The sequence below is a fragment of the Morone saxatilis genome, unplaced genomic scaffold, assembly GCF_004916995.1.
Source record: "Morone saxatilis isolate NCDOM2014 unplaced genomic scaffold, NCSU_SB_2.0 Contig11, whole genome shotgun sequence".
Classification (NCBI taxonomy): domain Eukaryota; kingdom Metazoa; phylum Chordata; class Actinopteri; family Moronidae; genus Morone; species Morone saxatilis.
This window is the reverse complement of record NW_023339663.1, coordinates 25158476-25178293: the sequence shown is the minus strand read 5'-3', so window position 1 is coordinate 25178293 and position 19818 is coordinate 25158476. Positions and strand designations below refer to the sequence as shown.

The 19818-nt window shown below is 41.7% G+C and overlaps 3 protein-coding genes across 4 annotated transcripts in view; 2 read left to right on the top strand and 1 right to left on the bottom strand.

Annotated features, from left to right (window-relative positions):
* The window catches only part of pdpr (pyruvate dehydrogenase phosphatase regulatory subunit), a 13590-nt gene extending 2555 nt beyond the window's left edge, over positions 1-11035 (top strand). The window contains exons 5-18 of the mRNA XM_035682278.1: positions 756-919; positions 1129-1250; positions 1668-1785; positions 2312-2461; positions 3532-3724; positions 3914-4038; positions 4267-4422; positions 4860-4993; positions 5356-5504; positions 5590-5702; positions 6219-6313; positions 6491-6580; positions 6731-6913; positions 7661-11035. Of these exons, the coding sequence (XP_035538171.1) occupies positions 756-919; positions 1129-1250; positions 1668-1785; positions 2312-2461; positions 3532-3724; positions 3914-4038; positions 4267-4422; positions 4860-4993; positions 5356-5504; positions 5590-5702; positions 6219-6313; positions 6491-6580; positions 6731-6913; positions 7661-8068 (2200 nt within the window). The 3' untranslated portion in view covers positions 8069-11035. The remainder of the gene's footprint in view (positions 1-755; positions 920-1128; positions 1251-1667; positions 1786-2311; positions 2462-3531; positions 3725-3913; positions 4039-4266; positions 4423-4859; positions 4994-5355; positions 5505-5589; positions 5703-6218; positions 6314-6490; positions 6581-6730; positions 6914-7660) is intronic.
* Positions 11036-11342: 307 nt separating this feature from the next.
* mrps11 (mitochondrial ribosomal protein S11) lies at positions 11343-14642 on the bottom strand. Its single transcript, XM_035682282.1, has 6 exons — positions 14451-14642; positions 14205-14303; positions 13989-14087; positions 13322-13451; positions 12214-12279; positions 11343-11526 (listed from the first exon to the last, which is right to left on the bottom strand). The coding sequence occupies exons 1-6, from the start codon at positions 14537-14539 to the stop codon at positions 11419-11421; spliced, it is 591 nt and encodes a 196-aa protein (XP_035538175.1). The 5' UTR covers positions 14540-14642; the 3' UTR covers positions 11343-11418.
* A 124-nt stretch (positions 14643-14766) lies between these two features.
* mrpl46 (mitochondrial ribosomal protein L46) lies at positions 14767-19520 on the top strand. Of its 2 annotated transcripts, none has more exons than XM_035682280.1 (4): positions 14767-15401; positions 15843-16044; positions 16471-16641; positions 19136-19520. In XM_035682280.1, the coding sequence occupies exons 1-4, from the start codon at positions 15129-15131 to the stop codon at positions 19378-19380; spliced, it is 891 nt and encodes a 296-aa protein (XP_035538173.1). In that variant the 5' UTR covers positions 14767-15128; the 3' UTR covers positions 19381-19520. The 2 variants fall into 2 exon arrangements, with proteins under 2 accessions (XP_035538173.1, XP_035538172.1); XM_035682279.1 differs by having other exon boundaries at positions 19133-19520.
* The last annotated feature ends 298 nt before the right edge of the window (positions 19521-19818 follow it).

Sequence of the window (19818 nt, the reverse complement as noted above, 5' to 3'; positions counted from 1 at the left end):
CAGCCTAAAAAAATGTGACCTCGCCGGAGATTGAGAAAGAACAGGGTTCACACGGAGCTACTTTCAAATTTCGTCTCTTCGCCCCTCCAATTTAACATGGGCAGGCGTGATGGGGCGTGGAGGGGAGGTGTTTCTGGCCCGCATCAGTGCCGGGTTTCCCGGCCATAAACATTAGTCTGGACAGCCTTCAGCAGTATTATCACTGCGAACTCAACGAATTTACCCTACGTTTCTACCTTATTAATATTTTACTGTAGGGAGTCCATTTGTGGCCTTGCAGAGCAGTTTAAAATGTCATTTTTCAACAATTTATTTTACACTTTCTACACTCGGAGGGATTGATGTTCACGCGGCTCTAGCACTCGTGAGGCATTCGTCCAATACACACCCACTTCATTATTTTTGTGGCCTGCGTTTTTTGCGCGGGATTTTATCGGCCAAAACCGGTTGGGCGGAAACGCTTAGAAAGTCATGCACCTAATGTCCCCGGCCGAGCCGCACCATTTTGATACCTTTTTTTTTTTGTGGTTATTGTGCGACCAAACTGCGGCCGAGGAGTAGCTCGGGACCGGAAAACGACACAGAAGAATAATAATAAGTATTGGGGAATAAACCGCAATGGGTAGATTTGGTGATGGTGCTTTCAGGCACACTCAATTATTCAGAGGTCTGGAAACAGGTTAGATATGCAGGGCTTTAAATATGAAATATGTATTCTATTAGGGCTTCATCTTGATCTTTTTTTTTTTACTTAGGGTAATGGGGATCAGCTGTAGCATCATTAAGCCTAAAGAGGTGGCCAAACTCCACCCTCTTGTTAACATTCATGACCTGGTGGGGGCACTCCATCTGCCTGCAGATGCTGTGGTGTCTCCACCTGATCTTAACCACGCCCTGGCTGTGGCTGCAGCTGGATATGGTAAGAAAAACTCACAGCCTCGACTTTGATAAAACATTAATGGACCATCCTACCTACTTACAACCAGTAGTTTATTCTACCTTTAATTCTAACCCTTTACTGTTTCTCCCTCTGATTCTCCTCTTCTCTGGCACCTCCTCCTTCTGTCTTCCTCACTTTTCTCCTTTTTGCCTCCTACTACATCTCCTCGTTTTTCTCATCCTGTCCAGGGGTTCAAATCCTGGAGCGAACCAGTGTTCAGCAGGTTCTGGTAGAGAAGGGTCAAGTGATGGCGGTAGAGACTGACCGTGGCTCCATCGAGTGTGAATATTTTGTCAACTGTGCTGGACAGGTAAATCCCAGAGTGGGATTGTCAGATACAAATGGGGAAGCATCAACAGGTCTGAGTGCCTGCTTAGATTGGGGGAATTAATGAGAGAAAACCTTTGCAAGCTTTTAGGAATTTATTCAGTATAAATCTTTCTTCTCAAATCTGCATTGAACTAATAGACAAACACAGTACGACCAAACAAATGGGAAGACTTACAGGACAGATGGCAGTGTCTCCAACAGGGAATTAGTTGAGTATTATTACAGCGTTAATGGAGCCAGTTGCCAGTTTAATGGGGAGTCTGAGGCGACAATTAGTCTCTAGTTTGAGTTCCTGTTGTAAATAGCTCATCTTATTTGGTAGGTTGGCACAGTCAATTTACCTGTGTTCAGAGCAACAGATGTGTGAGATATTTGTTCTGTCTGTCTCTTGCTCTAGTGGGCTTATGAGCTGGGCCAGGCTAGTGAGATGAAGGTGTCTGTTCCTCTTCATGGCTGTGAACACTTCTACCTTCTTACCAAACCTCTCCAGGAGCCACTTCCACCCAGCACACCAGGTCTCACACACAGTGAACACACAGTGAACACACAGTTCACTTTTTCTTGCTGCAGGCACAGTCGCTAATGGATTTTATCTGCTTAATATGATCTCTGTAATAGAGAAGATCCTCCACATTTTGGGAAAATGGTTTAACTCCTTGCACAGTATATTATTCCAATCATCTCCTAGCCTGTCCCCCAGTTATTTCTTCTAAGATGAAGCTGACAAAGTGACATATGGCGAAGACTGTGATTATATGCCATTATAGTCCCATTTGTACATTTAAACATTTAGAGCCAACACCTCTATTTAATTAGTATTTTCACAATCATTACAGTGGAGGATATGTCAGTGCTAATAATGTTAAATGTGTGTATAGACTGGGCAGGTTGAATGAGTGTGTGAGAGATGGAAAATGAAAATCATTATTTACCATTAAAGTTCACTTTTTCTGCGTCTTAATGTCTGTTGCTTGAGGTTACAGGTTGGCTACCATGGAGCGCAGAGGAGGTGATCTAACTGAGCCTGTGTCTTGTCTCCAGTGGTGATTGATATGGATGGCAGGATATATGCACGGCCATGGCAGGGAGGCCTTCTTTCAGGGGGCTTTGAGAAGAACCCCAAACCCATCTTCACAGAGGGCCGCAACCAGCTGGAGATCCAGAACATGCAGGAGGACTGGGACCACTTTGGTAATGCCTTTGGTTTGGTGTTTTTTTGGCGAGGCTAAAATGAAGCCTCGCTGTGTCCAGTTTATTATTAGTGTCTTTCATTAATTAAAGTAATTTTAGTGCAGGTAGGTTTTTGAAATGTTTATTTCATTCCATTAATTGCACTTTAACTGTAATCAGTGTCAGTTCAAAGTACACCTCTCTATACACATGTACACACATACACTTGTCTTTTGGCCTTGGCCCTATGTTAGTAATCTGAGATTCCTCATGCAGTGTGACAGGCTGTCGTAAAGGCAGCACTGTATCACCAGCCAACCTTGAACTGCAGCAAAGCACACAATCAAACTGCCACCACCTGTTCAGCAGTTGTACCTGTACCATGAACTATACTGAACACCAGCTCCACCCCCTGTCAAGAATTGTTATTATACTGCTTAAAGGTATGAATGATAGCTTCAGTACAGTATTAACTAGAAAACAGTGAAGTCTCCAGTGAAGTTTGCCCTTTCATGATGTTGGATCACAAGTCTGCAATCTTACGTGTTGAGGGTCTTGTGTGTTGCAATCACTTATTGATACCAATCACATTTTCCTGCTTTTACTTGCAGTGGATTTTTACGTTGTACTGTCACATTTAAACTTGTTGCCTCTGGGTCCACCTTCATGCTGGAAAAACCTGCTGGACTGTTTATAGCACAACATGTGGAATGAATGCAGTGTGTGCTGGATAGCAGCAGCTGTAGTATGTAGTCTTGCACAGTAGTAGATGGTTTAGGTCAGGTGGTGGTTGGGCAAAGGCACTTACAGCAAACTCATGTTTTGTTTATTTATGTTTTTCAGTGATTTGAAAGGCAATATAGAGGCAGGAAGACAATTGGCAGCCTCGTTTTTGGAAATGTTGACAAAAACTGACAGTACAGCTGACATAGCTTTAAAACAGCAGGTGTTCTATTTCCCATTGTATTTTAAGTTAATTATGTGAAAGCATTACTGATTTGAAAATGCCGTATATTAATGTGGACATGGCACCTATTTGTACAATTTCTTAATTGAGATTGTTTAGCAACTTTATTGTCTTCTACCTCCAGAACCAATGCTGAGTGCCTTGTTGAGGAGAATGCCAGGTCTTGAGTCAGCTGAGATCCATCAGCTGGTCAACTGTCCGGAGTCCTTCACCCCTGATATGCGCTGCCTGATGGGGGAGACGCCGGGTGTCTCTGGCTACTACGTGCTGGCAGGGATGAACTCCTCCGGCTTGGCCTTTGCTGGAGGAGCTGGCAAGTAAGCAAATGGTTTTGAAGACTATAGTTCACTACATTTTACACCTGAATACATTATTTAGGGGGGTTACTGAACATCTCTTAATTTAACCTCAGTTTATTAAAGTCAGTGACCAGCATTGTGATCAGAATGTGTCTTGAGTGCATTACAATGAGACACAAATAGCATGTTGTGTGCTTTGGTATCCAGATACTTGGCAGAGTGGATGACGTATGGCTACCCCACTGCCAATGTCTGGGCACTGGACATCAAACGCTTTGGAAACCTGCAGAGCAGCCGAACCTTCCTGCGACACAGAGTAATGGAAGTCATGCGTGAGTAGTGACCTCTTGTTATATATAAAACACACTCTAAAGTTAAGTTGAAGATAATAAGCAAGACAAGACAAGCAGCAGCAGTACCACAATAACATCTGATAAGTTACAAATTCTTACTATAGAGTAAGACACCTTAAAGGTCAGTTAAGCATCATAATGAAGTGTTTGAAGTGTTTTTTCAGTTTTGCTTTTGGTATGATTAGGTCTGTGTGTGCTTGTGTCCAGCTCTGCTGTATGAACTGAAGGTTCCTCGCTGGGACTTCCAGACCGGGCGTCAGCTGCGGACCAGCCCTCTGTATGACCGTCTGGACACCCAGGGAGCTCGCTGGATGGAGAAACATGGTTTTGAAAGGCCCAAATACTTTGTTCCTCCAGGGAAAGGTACAGATCACTCATCAGCAACATGCTACATTCTCTTTATCTTGAAGTCTTCAAACTTTACTATCTTCAGATTCCAAATGATTAAGAACAGGGTATTCAAGTGCAGTAAATGTCAGGGAAATCCTGTTAATTTGATGATGCTGATGTCACATGACTGAGAATCACTTTTATAAAAACGCATAGGTATGTTTGATAATAATATTCCTGTGATGAACTATGAGTGGATGTGGCGAGTCTAACTATCAATGTTTGCACAGGTTTAAAGGGATTCAAATAGTTAGATTTTTATTTTGTATTTCATAGAAGATAATCAGGCGTTGTAAATTGTAGCCTGTAATGCAGTTTAATGAGTAAAATCACTTGGTGGAGTTTGTTTGTATATTCTCATTGCTTAATGGCACACCATGGTATCTCTTTGGTTGCTTATGTATGTGCAGATCTTCTGTCTCTGGACCAGAGTAAGACGTTCTACAAGCCGGACTGGTTTGACATTGTTGGAGCAGAGGTCAAATGCTGCAAAGAGGCCGTCTGTGTCATTGATATGTCGTCCTTCACCAAGTTTGAACTGACTGTAAGTCTTGCGATATGCACTATGGACAACTTACATGGGTTAATCAGGACCACATCACGTAGGACAGAAAACTGCCTGCGGCACATTTCTCTGTGGGTACAGACTTCTAAACTTACATTACTCATCTGGTCACACCTAGTGAGTCAGCATGTGTCTTCCATCAGTGTTGGGTTCAGCTGTGCCAGAACATTACAAAATGTTTTTAATTTGGCACATTATGCAGTTCTTTCCCAACTGGGAGCCACTGATGCAGCAGTAATGTATTATGTCTTTTTAAACAAATGAAGTTCAGTCAATGAATAATGGATCCACAGTGTTAAAGTGATTTAAGTTGAACCTTCTGGTCTGTCCTGATGTTCCAGTCAACGAAGGACCAGGCCCTGGACCTGCTGCAACATCTGTGTGCCAACGACCTCGATGTTCCCGTTGGACATATTGTCCACACCGGCATGCTGAATGAGAGGGGAGGCTATGAGAATGACTGCAGCGTGGTCCGCCTCAGCAAGAACAGGTTTGTGACTTCTAGGAAATAATACTAAAGACATAGAGCTGACCATGGCCATTTAAAAGACATTACATACTTGTTCCCTCTTCAGCTTCTTCATCGTGTCTCCGTCAGACCAGCAGGTCCACTGTTGGTCCTGGATAAAGAAACACATGCCCAATGACCCACACCTCCACCTAGAGGATGTCAGCTGGAAGTACACTGGTAAGCACACTGTCTTACAGTGACGTTGCCATCTAGTGCCCACATGATATTAAAGGGTGGAAGCAAAGCACCAGTATCCCACAGCCACCATCCTCTCTTAACCCAGTTATTTAAGTGACCTCATTTTGGGTTTGTTGTTGGCAAAATTAGAGACTAAGGGACCAAGAGAATGGTTAATTACATTTCCAAAATATAATTTGTATTTGGAATGTAATTACCATAACTGTCTCAAGTGTGAGCAACACTAGATCATCATTCTATTTTGTATTTACAAGATAAAACACAAACTGAAGATGTCTGTCCCAAAACGTACCCATGACATTGTTCAGTATGTCCCAACGCTAATGGTCCAAATACTAGAATTGATTTTCATTTCCTACAAAGTTCTATAAATTATTATATTAACACTAACTGTGAACTGAGTCGGGAAACCTTCAGGGTGAAAGTATCTGACCTGGTTGAACTTTGTTCATCAGAAGGTCTAAAGTGTTAATAACTCTGATCCTCTACCCACAGCTTTAAATCTGATTGGACCTCGTGCAATGGACGTTCTGGCTGAACTGTCGTATGTTTCCATGACACCTGACCACTTCCCCTCCATGTTCTGTAAGGTAGGAAACAAAGTCTAGTTGCAATAACATTGACAGAGTACTAATAACTATAGGTAAAATGGTAATATAAATTATTGAAATCGATAAAGTAGTAGCAGCAGGAGCAGTATGTTAGGTTGCACCTGTGTTGTTATCAGTAGCAGTTATTGGTTATTGACCGTGTGTATCTGTTTACAGGAGATGAGTGTTGGCTATGCCAACGGGATCAGAGTGATGAGTATGACTCACACTGGCGAACCAGGTTTCATGCTCTACATACCTATAGAGGTTAGACCTGCTCACATCTGCACACATCTGCACACACAAAAAATATGTATCTAGTCACCATTCCACAGGATGGGTGGTAAAGGTTTCAGAAAGTGCTAAACTGTACAGTACATCACAACTAACATTAGTGTTTTCCTCTGATCTCCACAGTATGCTCTGCACGTGTACAACGAGGTCATATCAGTGGGTCAGAAGTACGGGATTCGTAATGCAGGGTACTACGCACTGCGCAGCCTACGCATAGAGAAATTCTTTGCCTTCTGGGGTCAGGACCTGGACACCTTCACCACCCCGCTGGAGTGTGGACGAGAGTTCAGGGTGAAGTTTGACAAGGTTTGTTCCAAGTTCATCTGTGTAACCACATCAAACTGTGACATCAGTGTGGATCATGACTGCTGCTTTTTTATTTTGGGTTGCAAAAAAGCAACTCCTTCTGTTATCAAGCTTTTAGTGGAGAGGAGATAATGATGTAGAGTACTGACGCATTGTGTTTCTGTCCTATTACATTATTACAGAATGATGTTGACTTACATGAAGAGCTTGCTTTAAATTGAACACTTTACTCTCACTTTTTTTTACTTGGTTTTAATGGTTCGAAGAGGAGAGAATAATTGCACAATAATAAGAGGTGCTGTGTCATCTGCTTTGCTAAACCCTTAAACATCCGTGTTACAGTCTTTGCTGGGATGTAGAGGAAAAATTGTTACCAAGCTGCACCTGCAGGCACAACAGCAGTGTTAAAGTTCATCACTCTCATTTTGAAAACAGTGGAACACAGTTGTGTCGTCTGCTGCACACAGTAATAATGTCAGCACAGTATAATGAATGGACCTCAGTGTAAAATTGGTTTCACAGATTGCCTTGAGATGAGTCAGTCTGTTATTGAAGAAATGTATGAAATAAAAGGTTGTTCCCTGTTTCTCCTAACAGAGCTGTACAGTGTTTGTAGATTTTGAATGTTTGTAGGATTCTGTCCTTTATCTCTTTGCACTTTTTATTAATTCCTCTTTCCTTCTTCTATTTCTCCTATTTGCTGCTACACCTCCCTTCTCTCCTCACTCCTCTCTATGCCTCCATCAGGACACAGATTTCCTTGGTCGTGAGGCCTTGCTGCAGCAGCGTCAGGACGGTGTGTCTCGGCGGTTTGTCATGCTTGTTCTGGAGGACCACGACACTGAACTGGACCTGTGGCCATGGTGGGGCGAGCCCATCTACTGTAACGGTCAGCTAGCCGGAACGACCACCAGCAGCGCTTACAGCTACACTCTGGAGCGCCACGTCTGCCTTGGCTTTGTATCTCCGCCGCCTGGCCCAGAAGGGCTCCCCACACCCATCACCCCGGACTTCATCAACCGTGGGGACTACGAGGTGGACATTGCTGGCCAGCGCTACCCAGCCAAAGCAAAACTCTACCCCTTCAGCTCCCTCTTCACCCAACAGAAACGCCGCAAGGAGGACATTGAGCTCAGCAACCTCCATGGGAAGTGATGTGGAGTAATGAAAGGCCTCTTCTTTGTCTCAGTAGGGGCTTCTGTGTGTCCTCCAGTTCACCAAATTCACTCCTGCACTTGCCCCGCAGTGCCAACCTATCGTCCCTTTTCTAGCTCCTAACCCGAGGGCTGTATGCACAATCACTCCTTATCCCTCTAATATTTAACTTCCACGTTGCGTCTCCCTCTTTCAAAGTGCAATATTTAAGACTCACCAAATGCTTGAGCTGAAACTAAAACGGAGCTCCTGTGTCATCAGATTCTGCAGTTTTCAGCCCTCACACTCAAACACAGTGCACTCCACACAGTCTCTGGTTTACTGGGACAGTCTGCGGTTAAGTGCCTTTGCCAAGGCAACATCAACAATATGTGTTGAGGACTCTTTCACTTTGTTCACTTTAACCCATCCAGAAGGGATTTTGACCGTCAAATCTCCTCCACTAGTGTTCCAGTCGCTGTAATGTTTTGACGTTGCACAGTCTGGAAGAGTCTGAAAGAAATGTCATCCAATGCTGATGCCTACACAGTCAATGTAGTTGTTGACTTCACCGTCAAACAAATTGTAAATTTGCTGCTGTAAAGAATATGAGTGATGTGATCTAATTCAAATACTTTACACTGTCCACTACATTATCCTTAACAATGAAGGGCGATTCCTTCATTAAATATCCTTCTTGGACAGGGGAAAAAAGGCCTGGAAAAGCCATGGCAAAAAATCAGGAAGCCTGATGAGTAAACTGTTGCTTTGTGTGCCGCCCATTACTCTTCTTCCAGTCGTGTTGAAAAGGCTTCCCAGGCAAAATGACCTTTTTTCTCTTGGTAATGTCTTTATCATCAACTTTCAGCTGTTCTGGTGTTCTTCTGCTGTGTGTCGAGCTTGTGGTAACGTACTGACAGTAATATAATCCGACCTGTTATTTATGTTTCGTTTTAAAGCAGCGTCGCTCTTCTGATGATTGAGTTTTGTTTTGCTGATGTGTCGCTGAATGTGTGGCTGTTGTTAGGTGGACTGCAGATGAGGGAAGGCAAAATGGGAAAGCTGCGACTGGAGCTGCTGTACTCCCAGAGTTCACAATATCTTAGGTCAGTGAGGAGATTTTTGCCTGATCCAGAGTTATGATGTTTGTGTAAAAGAAGAAGAAATAAAGCGATGTATTTTTGTATAGGTAGTGTGTATAAAATCTCTATTTTCAGTACTGCGCATTTTTTCTAGTAAATCAGTTTAAGGTTCTATCAGCTGTATGAATCATCTATAAATGACTTCATTGTTGCGGTTGTCCTTCTGATTGTGCATCATTTCAGATGCTTTTCCTGTCTTATTGTGTAAATGTAAATATAATTTGTCAGCAGCAGCTTCATGTTTACCTACATGTACATTTATATACGTCTTTAAAGTGACCTCTTCAGAGGTTGAAAGTCAACACTGTGTATTTGTTGTTGTCAAAAGGCTCTGCACCAAACTGCATGTTGACCAGCTGGGAACCTTAAAGCTAGCTCGACTGACTAAATGATCAATTGAAACCCACGGCAGTCACTTACCTTCCTTCTTTAGGTGCACAGACATCTAAATAAGAGATAAAGAATATAGATATGATGTTGTCCCCTTGCTATACTTTAATTTAATACTTTGCTGCTGAGTGGAGATACATAATCTAGTAGGGTTTCCTGATATTGTCATGTTCAAATGAGTTTGTTTAATATTGATTGCAGTCAGAGTTGTAGTACATGGATGCAGATTTTTCCGGCATTTAGAAATGTTTAGTGACGCTTGAGGAGTAGAAAAGGCAAAAGGATAGACAGCAGGGAACCCACTGCAGTAACTCCTGGTGTTTGACAGGCCTTTTTATCACAGATTTACTCCACACATACACATTTTTGAATTATGATTTATTTACAGTGTATCTCCAACTTCTTGTCTAAACCTGTAATTCCTATGGTTGGAAAATCCTTATGATGTCAAGAGCAGGGGATTGTCAGCACCAGTTGAATCTGTCTGAGGGCTGCTGAAGCACTTGTTCCTCAGTAAAAGGAGAATATTAAAGTATTTACAATTGCAAACAAAAGTTTGATTATTAAGGGCTAATATCTCTGTGTGTTATGTTGTTAATATAAAATGAAGCATTTGCATGTGAGAGCAGTGAATCATCACTTTGTATCTCCTGGTACTGTAGTAGCAGTGGTACTCTCCTTTGGCTTTATGTGATAAACTTAAAGGGCCTCATTTATAAAAGAAGCTAACACATTTTAGTCGTATCATTACTAAAGATTCTTCTCATAGCAGTATTGTATAAATGAGGCCCCGTTAATAATTAATGGTGTAGCTGTGAGCACATCTCTGGATTCTGTGTGAAGGTGACTGAAACAAACTCCTGTGTTGTGTGTTGACACTGATCACTTGACCCCTTTGGGTCATTTCAGCTTCCTTTTTCCCACCGCCCGACTAAATTGTTGAGCGAATGAGTGAAGGGGACTGGCCTTGTGAGTATTTGCACTAAATAGGGGCATCCTGCTGTTTTGTTTCTTACTGTATGTGGTCATGTGGTTTCAGTGGTATTCTAGGGATTTGGAATTTGAGAGTTTTCTTGTATTTCAAAGGTTAAAGACAATCTGAGGTGGTCTCTGGAAACACTATAGCTGAATATCAAGCATCATCTAAAAGGTTGAAGGCAAAATAAACAGTCAATGGTAAAAGCTAAACATCTGTGGAGATGTTGAAAAGTCTATTGAATGATTACTAATGGGTGAGGTGGTGGTGTTTACTTCAAACACAGTGACACTCCACACTACTGGATAGCGGTTCGGTGCATGTTTGTCTCATTTAATGTTTCCATTTTAACACTATACTGATCTGTAAATGCCAGCTTTTTTTTTTCAGAGCTTTACAGTGTATTATATCATGTTAAACAGATGTTTGGCTGTCTAATGTACTTAAAGGTAAAATATAAAGAGAACTTTGTTCATACAAGAAGGTTGAATTTGCTTCATCTGTTCACTTCAGGTATGTGTGATGTGGTGAGATTAACACGTCCAGGTTCAATGGTTCAGTTCCCCATTGCTACCAGCTGGGTCCAAATAAAAGACACGTGCAGCATTAAAGCTTTGAAACCTGTTTCTCTCCCTCACATCAGAGTGCCTGCAGTGAGGCTGAAGATTTATTCATGTGTCAACAGTCGCAGCAGAGGACCGAGACACCTGTTCTCTGCTCATTAATAACACCATCTGCAATGATTTCCATAAATGAATAATGAAAGGTCAGCTCAGAGCCAGGAAAGTTACGCAACAAAACACTTTATTAGCATACAACAACACAACAGCTTCCTCCTGTTGCAGTGCATTCTGGTTCGGAGGTCACATCCTTCTGGCCTTTCGTGGGCGGCATCCATTGTGTGGCACGGGGGTGTTGTCAGTGATCGATATCACATTCAGGCCTGCCATCGACAAGCCTTTGATGGCTGGCTGCAGCGCGGAGAGAAATGCATTCATTCATAACAACGCTGCTGGGAACAGATCAACATGTCTGTGCCTCCTCAAACGGCCTTAAATGGTCCTCATTATAAAAACAGACATTAATTAGAGGTTTCATTCTGCCACGCAGTTTACGGGTTGGCCTCCCACTGTTACACCCAGACAGGGTCAGTAGTACAAACACCCTATGATGCTATTGTGCCCCTCTGTACTTTCTAAACTTTCATATGCTAGCCTGTAACTTTGAAATATGAGGCCACCTTTGCTAATGAAAGCACCATGAAAAAAAGTGTGCTGGTTTTAAAATGCATGGAGGTTTGACAACTGAATAATTGTTCATTTTTGTTCAGTCATTTGCTGGTCCCAGCTCAGATGTGATGATTTGCTGCTTTCATCTGTTTTTTATCATTATTAATTGAAAATCTTTGAGTTTTGGACTGATAAAACAAGCTTTGTCACCTTGAGCCCTGGGAAATTACAATGTGCATTTTTTTGTACTATTTTCTGACAGAGAGTGAAAAATTAAATACAAAGTTATGAACACAGTCTAGCAACAAGCTGCCAGATTAGATTTATAATGGTTTAATAATAAGATTTACAATAATGTAAGTCTTTCGGGAGGCCTACAGATACACTGCAATAATGCACAACAGAAACACGTTTTCTTCTTGTACTCACCAGACGTCCAGGACCAAGACCTTTGACTAAAACACGGACAAACTTCACTCCGTTTGCCTTCGCTTTCTGTTCAGAGAAAGAGACAGACACACAGACACACAGACACACACAGACACAGACACACACACACAACTGATGTTTCATTTGGTAGAATTAGGAGAACTGAATGATGCAGAGGGTAAAGGCCAATGAAACGTTGTTCCTGTACCAAAATGTGCGGAGATGTCAAATCATGGTCGTGTTTTTCCAACTTCACTACACTGTATGAACACTATTAAGACATAACTTTGGCAAACAAATGCCAAATGGCATGACAGTCATGAAGATATGTCAGCCTGTTATGTTACATTTTAAAAACTCTTACACAGGACAGTTTAGAGTAGACTGGGAATACAGTGAAAGGTTGATTGTATTAAATTGTGACACTAAAATGACTAGTGGATGAGTGTCAAACACGCTTTGCTTGTGTGGATTTGCTTTGGACCCCCAGTCAGATTTTTTCAACATTTTCTGACATTTTGTAGGCAAAGTGATTGATTGGTTAATTGAGAAAACAGATCAATAGATAATGAAAATTACTGATAATTGCAGCCATACTTAATTGTAAGTCGAACAGAAGAATTTGACGTAGTGGTTGACCAGCATGACACTTTTTGAGATTCCATCTGGCCGTTCAATCACGAACAAAACGAGATGAAGCTGCTATTTTCAGCTCTACAGCCGACCAGAGCTCAGAATAATGATTAAAGACTATGGTAGCACTATGATAAAAACACTTCATCTCTCCAGAGTGTTTACTGCAAATCAGTGTGACCTTAACCCTGTTAGCCAGCAGTCTTCATAAATCAGCCTAATATAACGTCTAAATAAGCACTTAACACCAACTGCTGTTCTGTCACAGTCCTCAGAGAGGGCAGCTTATTTACAACACCGCTTAATATCCATATATTACACACTGGTACACAGAGTGAAGAAGCAGGATTTGGCCTTTACTAATACTCATTTATTTTAAACAAATGCCCGTCCTGCTTGGATAACAAGGTGGCCCAGCCGTCAGAGAGAACCTGATGTCTCACAGTAGGGGCCACAGTAACATGTGAGAACTTACCACAGCAGCGGCGACGCCTGTAGTCTGAGCGGCGATGGGCGTCGACTTCTTGCTGTTCTTGAAGCCTTCAGTCCCACAGGACGTCCTGACTATCGACTGTCCCTGACTGTCTGTCAGCTGGATGTGTGTGCTGGAACAGGACAGCACAGTTAGTGGGTCACCAACTCACAACTGATGGGCATTAGAAATATGTTTATCACACGCTGTCAAGCTGATGACAACTTATACATCCCCCACAAGAAAATCCTGTCCAACAAATCACTTTGTACTAAACCCAACACCCAGAAGAGTCCACTAGATCATCAGACATTTTTTTTTTTTTGCAATACGGTTAATTTGGTTACTATTAATTACACAAATGTCATTTTCATATTTGATAACTTACGTATTTCTTTATTTATTCCGTCCACTAGGAAACATTTAAAAAGTTGAACCTTTGGTTTTGCAGAAATTTGAAGGTGGTAAAATAAGTTAATAGTTTATATTTTGTGTTGACACCCACTGAACTAACCTAAAACATCATCTACGGAATCTAATATTAATGTAAATATAACCCTCGTGGAAACAGGCGAGGTTTCAGGATAAGAATATAAGAATATTATCAATATTATCACAGAGTGAGGACTTATTATAACGACATGTAGCTTTAATGGCAGCTGCTCCTTACTTGTTGTATGTGGCTTTAATATGAACGATCGGTAACTCATCAAACGCCTTTCCGCCCCATCTCAGCGAAGTGTCTTCACCAGGCAGTGGAGGAAGGGTGCTGAGGGATTACAGCTCGGGTTAATACAGCACTGAGTTGTGCTTCCATTAAGTGAGCAAACACACAAGTTAAAGGGAAAACACCAGAAGTAATCCAGAGTCCAGGTGTGTGTCTGACCTGAAGCGTCTGGAGGTTTCCCCGACGTCTGTGGTGGAGGCTGCGGTGTCCTGAAGTCTAACAGCACCGGTACATAATGTTCTCTGCAACCCACTGCATCTACACACACACACACAGTATATATGAGCTCAAAGACATATCCTGCGTTTAGTATTGGCTTTATGTTTGCTACATAACACTCAACATGCAGCAGAACTAGCCGTTAGCTAACAAGGATGCTACCGTAGTGAACCATAACACACTTACAGAGAGCTCCCGTTTGTGTTCAGGGAGGTGGCAAGCTGTCGGCATACGTTAGTCACAGAACTACCTAATATACAGTTTAATTTATACATGCTTGATATGTTTAACGACAACCTCGATGTCAGATAGTTAGCAGTCTGACACACAACAAGCGTGACATTGAAAACCAGGACCACACCAATAGTATATAATGTGTTTTTAGGGGTGGCAAGGTCACAACAACATTATTTTAAATTTACAAATGCAATCTTGTAAATCCTGTAAAATTGAACGAATTGTATGAATATTACTTAATACATATAGAAATATATTTATCTAGTACGCACAGTGATATATATATATTTTATACAGAAGTATATTAATACCATCCTCCCCCACTTTTAGCTGAATAGACCGTTCGTTTTTCTGCACAGCATTGTGGGTAGACTTCGAAACATGCTGCCTTCACGACTTCGTAAATCCTCGTAAATAAGAAACTCTCCTGGTGAACACTGGCTGGAAGCCCCCGAGCAACAATAAAACTGCCATACTTTGAAAAGGTCAACGCTTTACATAGGGCACGAATAATGTTTTAACTGTATTCTGTTATCACCAAAGGGATTACGGGTTGAAAATCACACTTCCAGGCTGCTTTTTTATGAGTAGTGGCCAGCGTCACGATTTTCTTTGCGCATACATTGAATGCCTCAGAAGAAGATGGCTGCTCCCTGTAGAAGGATGGCGAGTCGGTCTCTCGTACACTTTCTCTGTTTCAGCCGGACGGCGGTCGGAAACACGGGCTTCCGTCCCCTTTCCTGCTCCTCTGTTTGTCGGGCGACTCTGGAGACGAAAAGTGTGACAGAAAGAGCGAGTTCTCCGTGGTGTTTAACGGCAGCGGTGTGTCTGCAGAGGCTGCCGGTGATTACAGCTGAGTACAGCCCGATGGAGCAGCAGTACAGAGACATGATCCAGCAGGTGCGTTCATTCTGCGTCAACAGGTGTAAGCAGTGATGGAGAGAAAGGCAAAACAGGTTGCCTTTACGTCGTCCAACTTCAGGTGAACCAGTCCACATTCCCTGTCCCCGAAATCTGTGTCCCGTCACATGTGACTGAAGTTTGAGGGGTTGAGATGAAGTGCTCTGCAGACAGACCTGTAACAGCACAGGTACATGGGAAGCACCTGTTATAGGCAGTGGAAAAATATAATCAGATCTGATGGGTCACAGAAAATTGAAAAAAAATGATAAAATCTAAAACCCTTTCTAATTACTTGGGGAGGATCTTCAGTTTAGCAAATTGTGCTTATACCACCTAAGACTAACAGATTAATAAAGTACATGCAGGTTGTTTGTTTGTAATATACATTATTATTTGACATATATCACTTATAATTAACCTGCTCTCACTTCATTTCAGATAGAGCTGGAGAAAAGCTTGCTGTCAGAGCACGAGCTGCGTCTGCTGCAGGACGCTGAGAGACTGAGTCGCAAGCAGGCGGGCGACTATGACTCAGACGAAGAGGACAACCGCAAGGACCAGGAAATCTTGTTGGCTCAGGACCTGGAAGACATGTGGGAGCAGAAGCTGAAGAACTTCCAGCCAGCGCCGAGGGTCGTAGGTCAGTATGGGAACTGGACAAAATGTTTGACCAGTGGGTGAACAAGTAAAGCAGAATATAGACTGCGTGGAAATATACATAAATGTTGCAAATGTGCCTGATGAAATACATTCTAGCATTCAGGCTTTTGTCTTGCTGCAATCTCTAGTCAAGTAAAACAGACTAGAAAAGGAAATTAGATCATCTGAAGGCGTCTTGTAGATGTGGGTTTAAAAGAAAGTAATCGGGGAGCAAAGAGACTTCAATTACTTCCAGTGCGGGATTCTGATGTTTTTCTGACATTCAGAAAATGTGTTCGCCCCAGCACTCCCAATTTGTTTTTGTTTTATTCCCTGTGACATTTCGAAAGTTTGTGTAGATTTTGCACGACAGTCACAGAGAGACGTAGCTGTTGTGGAGCGGCTGACGGTCCCGTCTCTTGTTTAGATGATGTAGATAAGGACCTGACCTCACCGGAGCGCTGCCTGGCCAACTCGCTGACTCTTCTGGCTGAGCAGCAGGTCGCCGGTGAGAAGCTGTGGCTGCTGCCTCAGGCTCAGTGGCAGGAGGGAGAGACGCTGCGGCAGACGGCCGAGAGAGCCCTCGCTTCCCTGCCAGGTAACATAAACATGAGTTTGGCTGATGCAAGTCCTGTTTAAATGGAGCTGCTGATGTTTTGTACTGACGTTCAATCTTTCACTGTTTTTATAGCCTCAAAATTAGAATTCAAACTCCACTCAAACCATTTCTTCAGTTATTTTCGGGTATAATGTAGCTCCTAAATGCATGTAGGCCTACTGTTTAAGAACCAGTGTGCAGGATTTAGTGGCATCTAGTGGTGAAGTTGCAGATTGTAGCCACCTCGCCTCACCATCCCATTCTAAGCATGCAGGAGAAACTACTGGCCCTATCTAGAGCCAGTGTTTGGTTTGTCCGTTCTTCAACATGGAGGACTCCAGGTGTCCGGTGGCGTCTGTAGATATAAATGACTCATTCTATGGTAACAAAAACTCAGCAATTCTTATTTTCAGGTGATTATACACTGATGAAAATGATTTTTACCAATAAAGCCTCATAAATATTACACACTGGACCTTTAATTTGCCTGTGTTTTATTTATTTGCAGCATTTGATTTTAAAAGCTGATGTGTCAACACATTGCTAAAGATGTTTTCTTTCTTTACTTATTATATTATATATTATATTCCATAGAGCCAACTAAATCGAACACACTGGACCTTTAAACCAACTATGAAAAGTATTAATTCTGTCATTAAATTATATAAAATGTCAGACAAGTAGACAACACTGGATGATATCAGAAATGCGTATGTGCAGATTTTTTACAGCATGTGATTATGACATCACATTTATAATTATTTTAATTCTGACGCTTCCTGACAATTTTTTTAGTCAACTATTAGGAGTCACCAAAGTAGAAGTTTTCAAATCCTACACAGGGGCTTTAATTAAATCTTTCAGCAAACTGACCAATGCCTGTCATCATTAAAGACAGTAATCAATACTAATGACTTTGAGCTAATATGAAGTATGTTGTTTAATTATTGGGGAGGTCTGAATCAGAATCAGTTATATTGCCAAGTAGGTTTTCACATACAAGGAATTTGCCTGGGTACACTGGTGCATAACAAAGAAGAAAATATAAAAATATACATAAAGATGAAGTAGAGACAATATAAAGATAATACAACAAGTCACTCCAAAGTCTGGCCATGTCAACTGATAAATATTGCAAAATATGACATCTCTGGGTGTAGGGTTGGTTTCAGCAGTAGGGAGGACACAATAAAAACAAACAACAAAATGAAACTGTGAATGCATTTTCCTGTATTTATATACATTTCTGTTTCATTATATTGAAATTGGTTATCATGCTGCAAGAAAAAAGCTACATGTCTCCATTATCACTGCACTAATGTTACTTAAAGTCAGATTTAGTTGCACTGATATTTTATGATAGATAATGGTTCATTTTTATCTTTACTACAAAAGTTACTTGTGGTCTTTACTGCCTTATCTTATGTGAATTCTAGCATCTCTTTAGGAGAATATTAAGTGTAAGTAAACTGCAAGGGAAACAGACAGGATATTGAAGAGTGAGGAGGGCATGTGGAAATTGGTTATAATATATTTCAATTAACCTCAAAACCATAGCTTAGGGCTAGGATATAAGGTACTCTTATAGGTTGTGTTATTGTCAACACGCTCCATTTGCTGCTTTATTACTGGATCTACATCCTAATCTCTTTTGCTGCAATGACCCAGTTTTATCCTCAGGATCATTTAAGTTTAATGTGATCTTATCGAAAATAGCTGTGTGGTACTTTTCAGTACAATCCTCCATGCTAACTACAACAAGAGGGTCAAACCATCCTTAAACCTCCAAGCAAGGATTCATGTATATGTGCAGCTTTTTACCAATCATGTTCCAAGCAGTTGTCATATCCACTCACACCTCCACAGATCAGTCAGCTGTAGATTGATTAAGCTTCAGCTCATGGATCAGCGACAGTAAGCGAATGACAAGAAGGAAGTCTGAAGTCACAGCTGGCAAAACATGGAACAAATGTTCCAGTGACCCTGTAATGATGTCTCACAACCCATATTTAACATTGGCTGTAAAACTGTCTTTTTTTTCTTCCTTTTTCTCTCCGCATCCGACGGAAATCAAGCCTTTAAGCTTAAATAAAACGCCAGTGACTATGTTAAACTGTTTCACAACACTGCTCATGAACTATTAATGTGCCAACTCCATCAATCACTCCCCATTAAGACTTTCCACTTGACATTAACGTGTGTCATTTGGTGGAGGGTTTTATTTAAAGCGTCTTGCAGTGGCACGAGGCGATTCATTTTTAATAAAGCTGAACTCCGTGGGAAATTGAATCTCTAACATAGCCATGTTGCTGCCTTACTCTGCATTACGAGCCAACTGGGAGCATGTGATTAAGATGACATGAGATTGGATGAGTAACAGAGCATCACACGTTTAATTATACAGTTGTACGGCTGCATTAACTTTTAGGAACAGCCGCACTTTTGCTCACCTTTTGTCTCCATTAACTCACAACCTGTTCTCTTCCCACAGCAGCTGATTTCAAGGCGACTTTCCTCAGCAACGCCCCCTGCGGAGTCTACAAGTACAAACTGCCCAAAGCTGTTAGGACGGAGAGCTTGGTGGGAACAAAGGTGTTCTTCTTCAAAGCCATTCTGTCAGACAGCGCTCGCCCTGCAGCTCCTAACGCTTCTTTTCTGTGGCTGAAGAAAAGCGAACTGCAGAGCTTCCTGAAACCAGCGTACATGATGAAGGTCGAGCGCATCATCTTCCAACTGTGACACTTAAACCCAGAACAGGGACCCTGGCTTACAGAACAACATTTATGAGGCCCAGAAATGTATCTGTAGTCTTATATCATAAAATGTTCTTTCATTCAATTTGTGTTTAATTGTATAAATAAATTGTTTTTCCACACAAACTGCATTGTGGGTGTTAAGTTAGCAGAAGCCTCAGATTTGACCTGCTCCATCTCTGCCACCATCTACAGAACGTCCTGATCGGTGAGGTAAGGTGACGAGCTGAATCACAGCTTCATTAATACCATGTCATGCTCAAGACGACCCATCATGCATTGTGTCCAAAGCTTGCATATGTCAGTATATTGAAACATGCAAGAGGATGTCTGTATGCTATTGGAGTATTGCTCATAAAAATCTTAAAGGAGTTAAAGAATGATATAGTTACATATAAAGTTGGAACCATCTGTAGACATCCTC

What these genes read in the sequence shown, in the direction of transcription:
- mrps11 (XM_035682282.1), bottom strand. Translation starts at nt 14,539, where the DNA reads ATGTATAAATTAAACTGTATATTAGGTAGTTCTGTGACTAACGTATGC. An exon ending in GAAACCTCCAGACGCTTCAG is followed by an intron (nt 14,088 to 14,204) that starts GTCAGACACACA and finishes GTAATCCCTCAG; the next exon opens with CACCCTTCCTCCACTGCCTG. An exon ending in CAGGCGTCGCCGCTGCTGTG is followed by an intron (nt 12,280 to 13,321) that starts GTAAGTTCTCAC and finishes TTCTCTGAACAG; the next exon opens with AAAGCGAAGGCAAACGGAGT.
- mrpl46 (XM_035682279.1), top strand. Translation starts at nt 15,129, where the DNA reads ATGCCTCAGAAGAAGATGGCTGCTCCCTGTAGAAGGATGGCGAGTCGG. An exon ending in GCCAGCGCCGAGGGTCGTAG is followed by an intron (nt 16,045 to 16,470) that starts GTCAGTATGGGA and finishes TCTCTTGTTTAG; the next exon opens with ATGATGTAGATAAGGACCTG. An exon ending in AGCCCTCGCTTCCCTGCCAG is followed by an intron (nt 16,642 to 19,132) that starts GTAACATAAACA and finishes CTCTTCCCACAG; the next exon opens with CAGCTGATTTCAAGGCGACT.